General features: G+C 55.9%; 1 protein-coding gene across 1 annotated transcript in view; it reads right to left on the reverse strand.

Moving 5' to 3' along the window:
• The window catches only part of C3 (complement C3), a 56,892-nt gene extending 50,561 nt beyond the window's left edge, over window positions 1–6,331 (reverse strand). Inside the window, exons 1-2 of the mRNA XM_072360783.1 lie at window positions 6,267–6,331; window positions 372–564 (exon numbers count right to left, since the gene is read on the reverse strand). Coding sequence (XP_072216884.1) covers window positions 372–564; window positions 6,267–6,331 — 258 coding nt within the window. The remainder of the gene's footprint in view (window positions 1–371; window positions 565–6,266) is intronic.
• Between the last annotated feature and the right edge of the window lie 5,263 nt (window positions 6,332–11,594).

The following is an 11,594-nucleotide window of genomic DNA, read 5'->3' on the forward strand; positions in this document are numbered from 1 at the left end:
GGTTGGGGCTGTAGTTCTAGGGTTGCAGTTATAGGGTTGGGGCTGTAGTTAGTTCTAGGGTTGTAGTTATAGGGTTGGGGCTGTAGATATAGGGCTGTAGTTCTCGGGTTGTGGCTGTAGTTATAGGGTTGGGGTTGTCGGGTTGTGGCTGTAGTTGTAGGGCTGTAGTTCTCGGGTTGTGGCTGTAGTTGTAGGGCTGTAGTTGTAGGGTTGTGGCTGTAGTTCTAGGGTTGGGTTTGTAGGGTTGTGGCTGTAGTTGTAGGGCTGTAGTTATGGGCTGTAGTTCTCGGGTTGTGGCTGTAGTTACAGGGTTATAGTTGTCGGGTTGTGGCTGTAGTTCCCTGGGCCCTGAGTCCCATGTTGGGCCGTACCTTGATGGGGACACTCAGCATCATCCCGTCGTTGGGGTTGAGCTGCTTCCGCAGCTGGAACAAAACCTTCTTCTTCTGCGGGAAATCCTGCACCACGACGTTGGTGTCGGTGACGGACGAGAGACCGGGAGCTTCCAGCACCAACAGCTCCTCCGTGTCCAACCGCAGCACGGCCGGCGTCACCAGCGTCACCCTGTGGGGTGAGGGGGTATGGGATGGGAACCATATAGGGCTATGGGGGGTATGGGATGGAAACACTATGGGGCAATGGGGGGGTATGGGATGGAAACACTATAGGGCAATGGGGGGGGTATGGGATGGAAACACTATGGGGCAATGGGGGGTATGGGATGGAAACACTATGGGGCAATGGTCACCTATAGGGCAATGGGGGGTGTATGGGATGGAAACCATATAGGGGCAATGGGGGTATATGGGATGGAAACCATATAGGGGCAATGGGGGGTATATGGGATGGAAACACTATGGGGCAATGGGGGGTATATGGGATGGAAACCATATAGGGCAATGGGGGGTGTATGGGATGGAAACACTATGGGGCAATGGGGGGTATGGGATGGAAACACTATGGGGCAATGGGGGGTGTATGGGATGGAAACACTATGGGGCAATGGGGGGTATGGGATGGAAACACTATGGGGCAATGGGGGGTGTTTGGGATGGAAACACTATAGGGGCAATGGTCACCTATAGGGTCAATGGGGGGTATATGGGATGGAAACCATATAGGGGCAATGGGGGTGTATGGGATGGAAACCATATAGGGGCAATGGGGGTGTATGGGATGGAAACCATATAGGGCAATGGGGGGTGTATGGGATGGAAACACTATAGGGCAATGGGGGGTGTATGGGATGGAAACACTATAGGGCTATGGGGGGTATGGGATGGAAACACTATGGGGCAATGGGGGGGTATGGGATGGAAACCATATAGGGCAATGGGGGGTATGGGATGGAAACACTATGGGGCAATGGGGGGTGTTTGGGATGGAAACACTATAGGGCAATGGGGGGTATGGGATGGAAACACTATGGGGCTATGGGAGGTATGGGATGGAAACCATATAGGGTCAATGGGGGGGTATGGGATGGAAACACTATAGGGCAATGGGGGGGTATGGGATGGAAACCATATAGGGCAGGGGGGTATATGGGATGGAAACACTATAGGGTCAATGGGGGGTATATGGGATTGAAACCATATAGGGCAGGGGGGTATATGGGATGGAAACACTATAGGGGCAATGGTCACCCTATGGGGTCAATGGGGGTATATGGGATGGAAACCATATAGGGCCAATGGAGGGTGTATGGGATGGAAACACTATAGGGCAATGGGGGGTATGGGATGGAAACACTATGGGGCTATGGGGGGTGTGGGATGGATACCATATAGGGCAAGGGGGGGGTATGGGATGGAAATACTATAGGGCAATGGTCACCCTATGGGGCAATGGGGGGCGTTGGGGATGGTAACCCTATAGGAGCAATGGGGGGTATATGGGATGGAAACACTATGGGGCAATGGGGGGTATTTGGGATGGAAACCATATAGGGCCAATGGGGGGTGTATGGGATGGAAACCATATAGGGCAATGGGGGGGTATGGGATGGAAACACTATAGGACAATGGGGGGTATATGGGATTGAAACCATATAGGGCAGGGGGGTATATGGGATGGAAACACTATAGGGGCAATGGTCACCCTATGGGGTCAATGGGGGTATATGGGATGGAAACCATATAGGGCCAATGGAGGGTGTATGGGATGGAAACACTATAGGGCAATGGGGGGTATGGGATGGAAACACTATGGGGCTATGGGGGGTGTGGGATGGATACCATATAGGGCAAGGGGGGGGTATGGGATGGAAATACTATAGGGCAATGGTCACCCTATGGGGCAATGGGGGGCGTTGGGGATGGTAACCCTATAGGAGCAATGGGGGGTATATGGGATGGAAACACTATGGGGCAATGGGGGGTATTTGGGATGGAAACCATATAGGGCCAATGGGGGGTGTATGGGATGGAAACCATATAGGGCAATGGGGGGGTATGGGATGGAAACACTATAGGACAATGGGGGGTATATGGGATTGAAACCATATAGGGCAGGGGGGTATATGGGATGGAAACACTATAGGGGCAATGGTCACACCACCCTATGGGGTCAATGGGGGTATATGGGATGGAAACCATATAGGGCCAATGGAGGGTGTATGGGATGGAAACACTATAGGGCAATGGGGGTATATGGGATGGAAACCATATAGGGCAATGGGGGGTGTTTGGGATGGAAACACTATAGGGGCAATGGTCACCTATAGGGTCAATGGGGGGCGTTGGGGATGGTAACCCTATAGGAGCAATGGGGGGTATATGGGATGGAAACACTATAGGGCAATGGGGGGTGTATGGGATGGAAACCATATAGGGCAAGGGGGGTGTATGGGATGGAAACCATATAGGGGCAATGCTCACCCTATGGGGTCAATGGGGGGTATATGGGATGGAAACCATATAGGGCAATGGTCACCCTATGGGGTCAGTGGGGGGTATATGGGATGGGAACACTATGGGGCAATGGGGGTGTATAGGATGGAAACACTATAGGGGCAATGGGGGTGTTTGGGATGGAAACCATATAGGGCAATGGTCACCCTATAGGGTCAATGGGGGGCGTTTGGGATGGTCACCCTATAGGAGCAATGGGGGGTATATGGGATGGAAACCATATAGGGGCAATGGTCACTCTATGGGGCAATGGGGGGTGTATGGGATGGAAACCCTATAGGGCAATGGGGGGTATTTGGGATGGAAACGCTATAGGGCAATGGGGGTGTATGGGATGGAAACACTATAGGGCAATGGTCACCCTATGGGGTCAATGGGGGGTATATGGGATGGAAACCCTATAGGGGCAATGGGGGTGTAGGGGATGGAAACACTATAGGGCAATGGTCACCCTATAGGGTCAATGGGGGGTGTCTGGGATGGGTACATGGAACCCAGAACCTCAGAGAGCCCATGGCCACCCTATGGGGTCATTGGGGAGTATATGGGATGGAAACCTGGACCCCAAAACCTCAGAGAGCCCATGGTCACCCTATAGGGTCAATGGGGAGTATTTGGGATGGTCACCCTATAGGGTCAATGGGGGGCGTATGGGATGGAAACACTATAGGGCAATGGGAGGTGTATGGGATGGAAACACTATAGGGCAATGGGGGGTGTATGGGATGGAAACCCTATAGGGCAATGGGGGTGTATGGGATGGAAACACTATGGGGCAATGGGGGGGGTATGGGTTGGGAACCATATAGGGGCAATGGTCACCCTATAGGGTCAATGGGGGGTATATGGGATGGAAACACTATAGGGCAATGGTCACCTATAGGGTCAATGGGGGGTATATGGGATGGAAACCATATAGGGGCAATGGTCACCCTATAGGGTCAATGGGGGGCGTTTGGGATGGATATCCAGACCTCAAAACTCAGCCCATGGTCACCCTATAGGGTCAATGGGGGTATATGGGATGGTAACCCTATAAGGCAATGGGGGGTATATGGGATGGAAACACTATGGGGCAATGGGGGGTATATGGGATGGAAACCCTATAGGGTCAATGGGGGGTGTATGGGATGGAAACACTATGGGGCAATGGGGGTATATGGGATGGAAACACTATAGGGGCAATGGGGGTGTATGGGATGGAAACACTATAGGGGCAATGGGGGGTGTATGGGATGGAAACACTATAGGGCAATGGGGGTGTATGGGATGGAAACACTATAGGGCAATGGGGGGTGTATGGGATGGAAACCATATAGGGCAATGGGGGTGTATGGGATGGAAACCATATAGGGGCAATGGTCACCCTATGGGGTCAATGGGGGGCGTTTGGGATGGTCACCCTATAGGAGCAATGGGGGGTATATGGGATGGAAACCCTATAGGGGCAATGGTCACCCTATGGGGTCTATGGGGGGTATATGGGATGGAAACACTATAGGGGCAATGGTCACCCTATAGGGTCAATGGGGGGTATATGGGATGGAAACACTATAGGGCAATGGTCACCCTATGGGGTCAATGGGGGGCGTTTGGGATGGTAACCCTATAGGGCAATGGTCACCCTATGGGGCAAGGGGGGATATATGGGATGGTAACCCTATAGGGTCAATGGGGGGCGTTTGGGATGGATATCTGGACCCCAAAACCTCAGAGAGCACATGGCCGCCCTATAGGGTCACTGGGGAGTATATGGGATGGAAACCTGGACCCCAAAACTCGGAGAGCCCATATTCACCCTATGGGGTTAATGGGGGGTATATGGGATGGAAACCCTATAGGGGTCCCATAGGTGGGGGAGGGGGGAGGTCCCATAAGTGGGGGATGGTCCCATAGGTGAGGAAGGGTCCCATAAGTGGGGGGTGGGGGTCCCATTGGTGGTGGGGGGACCCATAGGTTGTTTAGGGTCCCATGGGTGGGGGGGGGTCCCATAGGTGTGGGTTGGCCCCATAGGTCGGGGGGGGTCCCATAGGTAAGGGAGGAGGGTCCCATAGGTTGTTTAGGGTCCCATAGGTGGGGGGAGGTCCCATAGGTGGGGGGGGGTCCCATGGGTGGGGGAGGGTCTCATGGGTTGGGGAGGGGGTCCCATAGGTGGGGGAGGGTCCCATAGGTGCGGGGGGGGGGATCCCATAAGTGGGGGGGGACATAGGTTGTTTAGGGTCCCATGGGTGGGGGAGGGTCCCATGGGTTGAGGAGGGGGTCCCATTGGTGGTGGGGGGTCCCATAGGTTGTTTAGGGTCCCATGGGTAGGGGAGGGGGTCCCATAGGTGGGGGAAGGTCCCATAGGTGCGGGGGGGGGTCCCATAAGTGGGGGGGGGGGCATAGGTTGTTCAGGGTCCCATAGGTGGGTAAGGGGGGTCCCATAGGTGGGGGGAGTCCCTTAGGTGGGGGGGTCCCATAGGTCGGGGGGTCCCATAGGTGGGGGGAGTCCCTTAGGTAGGGGGGTCCCATAGGTGGGGGTTCCCATGAGTAGGGGGGGCTCCCATAGGTGGGGGGGGTCCCATAGGTGAGGAAGGGTCCCATAAGTGGGGGGTGGGGGTCCCATAGGTTGTTTAGGGTCCCGTAGGTGGGGGAGCGTGGTCCCATAAGCGGGGGAGGATCCCATAGGTGGGGGGTGGGGGTCCCATAGGTGGGGGTTGGACCCATAGGTGGGGGGGGGTCCCATAGGTGGGGGGGGGATCCTATAGGTGGGGGGGGGATCCTATAGGTGCGGGGGTCCCATAGGTTGTTTAGGGTCCCATAGGTGGGGGGGGGGGTCTCATAGGTGTGGGTTGGCCCCATGAGTAGGGGGGGGTCCCATAGGTGGGTGGGGGGGTCCCATAAGTGAGGGATAGTCCCATAGGTGGGGGGGTCCCATGGGTGGGGGGGGATCCTATAGGTGGGGGATGGGGGTCCCATGGGTGGGGGGGGGTCCTATAGGTGGGGGGGTCCCATAGGTTGTTTAGGGTCCCATACGTGGGGGGAGGTCCCATAGGTGGGGGTGGGTCCCATAGGTGGGGGTTGGCCCCATAGGTGGGGGTTGGCCCCATAGGTGGGGGGGGGTCCCATAGGTGGGGGGGGGGTCCTATAGGTGGGGGGATCCCATATGTTGTTTAGGGTCCCAGAGGTGGGGAAGGGTCCCATAGGTGGGGGTTCCCATGAGTAGGGGGGGGTCCATAGGTGGGGGGGATCCTATAGGTTGTTTAGGGTCCCATGGGTGGGGGATGGTCCCATATATGGGGCAGGGTCCCATAGGTTGTTTAGGGTCCCATATGTGGGGGGGTCCCATGTGTGGGGTTTGGGGTCGCTACTCACATCTGTGCCGCTGTGGGGTCGAGCTGCATCAGCTGCAGGCAGAGCAGGAGGGGCAGCAGCCCCATAGCGCTGTGGGGTCGGGGGGTGGGGGGTTTAGGGGGGCTCTATGGGGTTCCTATGGGGTTTCTATGGGGTCTCTATGGGGTTTCTATGGGGTTTGGGGTTTTTATGAGGTCTCTATGGGGTCTCTATGGGGTTTCTATGGGGTTTCTATGGGGTTTCTATGGGGCTTGGGGTTTCAATGGGGTCTCTATGGGGTTTCTATGGGGTTTGGGGCTTCTATGGGGTCTCTAAGGGGTTTCTATGGGGTTTGGGGTTTTTATGGTGTTTCTATGGGGTTTCTATGGGGTTTCTATGGGGTTTGGGGATTCTATGGGGTCTCTATGGGGTTTCTATGGGGTTTGTGGTTATTATAGGGTGGGGGAGAGGAAGAGAAAGCAAGGATAAGGGGTGTGTGTGGGGGTTCCCTTTATAGGGTCAGCGCTGGTTAATGGGTAACCCTATAAGCAGATCAATAGGGTCAAGCACCCAGCGTCACCCATAGCAGCACCCAGCCAACGGGGTCCCCCATAGGGGATAACGGGATCGGAATCCGCCTCTATAGGGCTCATAGGGTCGGGGTTTGCCCTATAAGGGGGGTTGATAATAGGGTGGGATCCTCATTGACCCTATTAACCCCCCCCCTGCCCCTATTTGGGGTTATGGGGCGGAGCTGCCCGGATCTATGGGGCATTCCGGGAAGGCAGCTGGCGGGCGGCCATATTGCAACAGCTTATGGGGTCAAGGTGAGGGGGGAGGGGGTTATGGGGTGGGGGAGGGGGGATATAGGGGCACCGCTGTCTCCTTATGGGGGATGGGGGGGTTATAGGATCAAGGCCGGGACCCCATAGTTGGGTTCTTCTTTGGTTCTATGGGGGAATGGCTGACTTTGGTTTGTAGGGTCGCGTTGCGGTGACCCCAATGATACGGTGACCCCATAGCAGTAGGATGGGGGGGGGATATGGGGTTTTGGGGTCGTTTGGGGCCTTGGGGGGACGTTTATGGGGTCACCGCAAAGGGTGGGGACCTGGCATCAAAATGGGGTGGACTATATGGGATATAGGGGGCACCTTGACCCCAAAGGACACAAAGGACCCCATACCCAACAGCTAGATCCCATAAGACCAGGATGTGACCCCATACCCAACACCTCGACCCCATAGGACCAGGTTGGGACCCCATAACTGGACACCTCAACCCCATAGGACCAGGATGTGACCCCATATCCAACACCTCGACCCCAAAGGACCCAAAGGACCCCATAACTGGACCCTCTGACCCCATAGGACCACTATGGGACCCCATATCCAGACACCCCGACCCCAAAGGACACAAAGGACCCCATAACTGGACCCTCTGACCCCATAGGACAACTATGGGACCCCATATCCATCACCCTGACCCCAAAGGACCAGGTTGGGACCCCATAACTGGACCCCCGACCCCAAAGGACCCTAAAGGACCCCATAACTGGACACCTGACCCCATAGGATCACTATAGGACCCCATATCCAACACCCCGACCCCAAAGGACCAGGTTGGGACCCCATAACTGGACACCTCGACCCTAAAGGACCCAAAAGACCCCATAACTGGACACCTCAACCTCATAGGATCACTATAGGACCCCATATCCAACACCCCAACCCTAAAGGACACAAAGGACCCCATAACTGGACACCTCGACCCCATAGGACCAGGATGTGACCCCATATCCAACACCCCGACCCCAAAGGACCAGATTGGGACCCCCATAACTGGAACCCCCCGACCCCATAGGACCAGGATGCAACCCCATATCTGGACACCCTGACCCCAAAGGACCCAAAGGACCCCATAACTGGATCCCCGACCCCAAAGGACTCAAAGGACCCCATATCCAACACCCTGACCCCAAAGGACCAGGTTGGGACCCCATAACTGGACACCCTGACCCCAAAGGACCCAAAGGATCCCATAACTGGACCCTCTGACCCCAAAGGACCCTCTGACCCCATAACTGGACACCTCGACCCCATAGGACCAGGATGTGACCCCATATCCTGACCCCTTGACCCCAAAGGCCTGCCCTCCTCCCTCCCCATATCCCAGGCCCCATCACAGCCCCATAACCCCATTATCCCCTATAACCCCATTATCCCCTATAACCCCATTATCCCCCATAACCCCATTATCCCCCATAACCCCATTATCCCCATAACCCCATTATCCCCCATAACCCCATTATCCCCATAACCCCATTATCCCCCATAACCCCATTATCCCCTATAACCCCATTATCCCCCATAACCCCATTACCCCCTATAACCCCATTATCCCCTATAACCCCATTATCCCCTATAACCCCCCCATATCCTCCCCCCACCCCCAGCTCTGCCTCTGGGCCCCATAGAGGCCCCACTGATGTCGTTTCCTCCCCACATCCGGGCCCTATTTCCCATCATCCCCTATAATCTATGGGGCGCAGGCGCACTTCAGCCCCCATCTACATCCGGACCCTACAGAACCCGGCCCCATTACGGGATCCCATACGGAACCAAAGGGGGGGGGCAAGAAACCATCCGGGTTCGACCCTATAAGGTGGGTGTGGGGTCAGTACCAGCCATATAGGGTGGGTATGGGGTCAGTACTGGCCCTATAAGGTGGGTATGGGGTCGGTACCAGCCATATAGGGTGGGTATGGGGTCAGTACTGGCCCTATAAGGTGGATATCGGGTTGATACCTGCCCTACAAGGTGGGTGTGGGGTCAGTACCAGCCATATAGGGTGGGTATGGGGTCGGTAGTGGCCATATAGGGTGGGTATGGGGTCGGTATTGGCCCTATAAGGTGGATATGAGGTTGGTATCAGCCCTATAATGTGGGTATGGGGTTGGTGCCCTATAGGGTGGGTATGGGGTCGGTACCGGCCATATACGGTGGGTATGGGGTCGGTATTGGCCCTATAAGGTGGATATGAGGTTGGTATCAGCCCTATAATGTGGGTATGGGGTTGGTGCCCTATAGGGTGGGTGTGGGGTCGGTACCGGCCCTATAGGGTGGGTATGGGGTTGGTGCCCTATAAGGTGGGTATGGGGTTGGTGACCTATAGGGTGGGTATGGGGTTGGTATTGGCCCTATAGGGTGGGTATGGGGTTGGTGCCCTATAGGGTGGGTGTGGGGTCAGTACTGGCCCTATAAGGTGGGTATGGGGTCGGTATTGGCCCTATAGGGTGGGTATGGGGTTGGTGCCCTATAGGGTGGGTATGGGGTCGGTACTGGCCCTATAAGGTGGGTATGGGGTCGGTGCCCTATAGGGTGGGTATGGGGTTGGTGCCCTATGGGGTGGGTATGGGATTGGTATCGGCCCTATAAGGTGGATATGGGGTCGGTATTGGCCCTATAAGGTGGGTATGGGGTTGGTATTGGCCCTATGGGGTGGGTATGGGGTTGGTGCCCTATAAGGTGGGTATGGGGTCAGTATCGGCCCTATAAGGTGGGTGTGGGGTCGGTACCGGTTCCGGGTCCGGTTCTGGTTCTGGTGGTGGGAAGGTTGTGGTTGGTCCATCCCATAATAAGGGGGGAACGGGTGGAAGGATCCATTTGTGACTGTGGGGTCGGCCCTAACAGTGATCCTAATAGGATCCTACAGACAGCAGGGACCCCATAAGGACCCCATATCCATCACCCCATATAGAGGGATCCCATAAGGACCCCATATCCATCACCCCATATAGAGGGATCCTACAAGGACCCCATATCCATCACCCCATACAGAGGGATCCCATAAGGACCCCATATCCATCACCCCATATAGAGGGATCCCATAAGGACCCCATATCCATCACCCCATATAGAGGGATCCCATAAGGACCCCATATCCATCACCCCATATAGAGGGATCCCATAAGGGCCCCATATCCATCACCCCATACAGAGGGATCCCATAAGGGCCCCATATCCATCACCCCATATAGAGGGATCCCATAAGGACCCCATATCCATCACCCCATACAGAGGGATCCCATAAGGACCCCATATCCATCACCCCATATAGAGGGATCCCATAAGGACCCCATATCCATCACCCCATATAGAGGGATCCCATAAGGACCCCATATCCATCACCCCATACAGAGGGATCCTATAAGGACCCCATATCCATCACCCCATACAGAGGGATCCCATAAGGACCCCATATCCATCACCCCATATAGAGGGATCCCATAAGGACCCCAACACCACTGACCCCATCCCACTCCGATCCTACAGCCAGCACAGCCGTACAGAGTGATCCTACAAGGACCCCATAAGCATCGGCTCCATCCGCAGTGACCCCATAAGGACCCCATATCAACAGCTCCAGCCAGAAGCGATCCCATAAGGACCCCACCTCCATCGGCCCCATCCCACCACGATCCTACAGACATCGGCCCCATCCAGAGCGACCCCATAAGGACCCCACAACCGCTGCTCCTCCCCATAGGGCCCCACCAGGACCCCATATCCAACTGTGACTCCACAAGGACCCCATAGCCACCTGTGTCCCCATAACGACCCCATATCCACCCTGTCCTAACCATAGGGCCCCACTTGGACCCCATATCCATCCATGTCCCCATAAGGACCCCATAGCCACCCTGTCCACCCCATAGGGCCCCACATTGACCCCATATCCATCTGTGACCCCATAGGACCCCATACCCTCCCTGTCCTCCCCATAGGGCCTCACATTGACCCCATACCCACCCTGTCCACCCCATAGGGCCCCACATTGACCCCATATCCATCCGTGACCCCATAAGGACCCCCATATCCTCCCTGTCCACCCCATAGGGCCCCACCAGGACCCCATATCAATCTGTGAGCCCACCAGGACCCCATATCCATCTATGTCCCCATAAGGACCCCATATCCACCCTGTCCTCCCCATAGGGACCCACCAGGACCCCATATCCACCTGTGTCCCCATAAGGCCCCCATATCCTCCCTTTCCTCTCCATAGGGCCCCACATTGACCCCATATTAATCCATGTCCCCATAAGGATCCCATATCCATCTGTGTCCCCATAGGCCCCCATACCCACCCTGTCCACCCCATAGGGCCCCACATTGACCCCATATCCATCTGTGTCCCCATAAGGACCCCATACCCACCCTGTCCTCCCCATAGGGCCCCACATTGACCCCATATCCATCTGTGTCCCCCCATTGACCCCATACCCTCCCTGTCCACCCCATAGGGCCCCACATTGACCCCATACCCACCCTGTCCTCCCCATAGGGCCCCACATTGACCCCATACCCACCA

This window comes from Excalfactoria chinensis, unplaced genomic scaffold (assembly GCF_039878825.1).
Source record: "Excalfactoria chinensis isolate bCotChi1 unplaced genomic scaffold, bCotChi1.hap2 Scaffold_331, whole genome shotgun sequence".
Lineage (NCBI taxonomy): Eukaryota > Metazoa > Chordata > Aves > Galliformes > Phasianidae > Excalfactoria > Excalfactoria chinensis.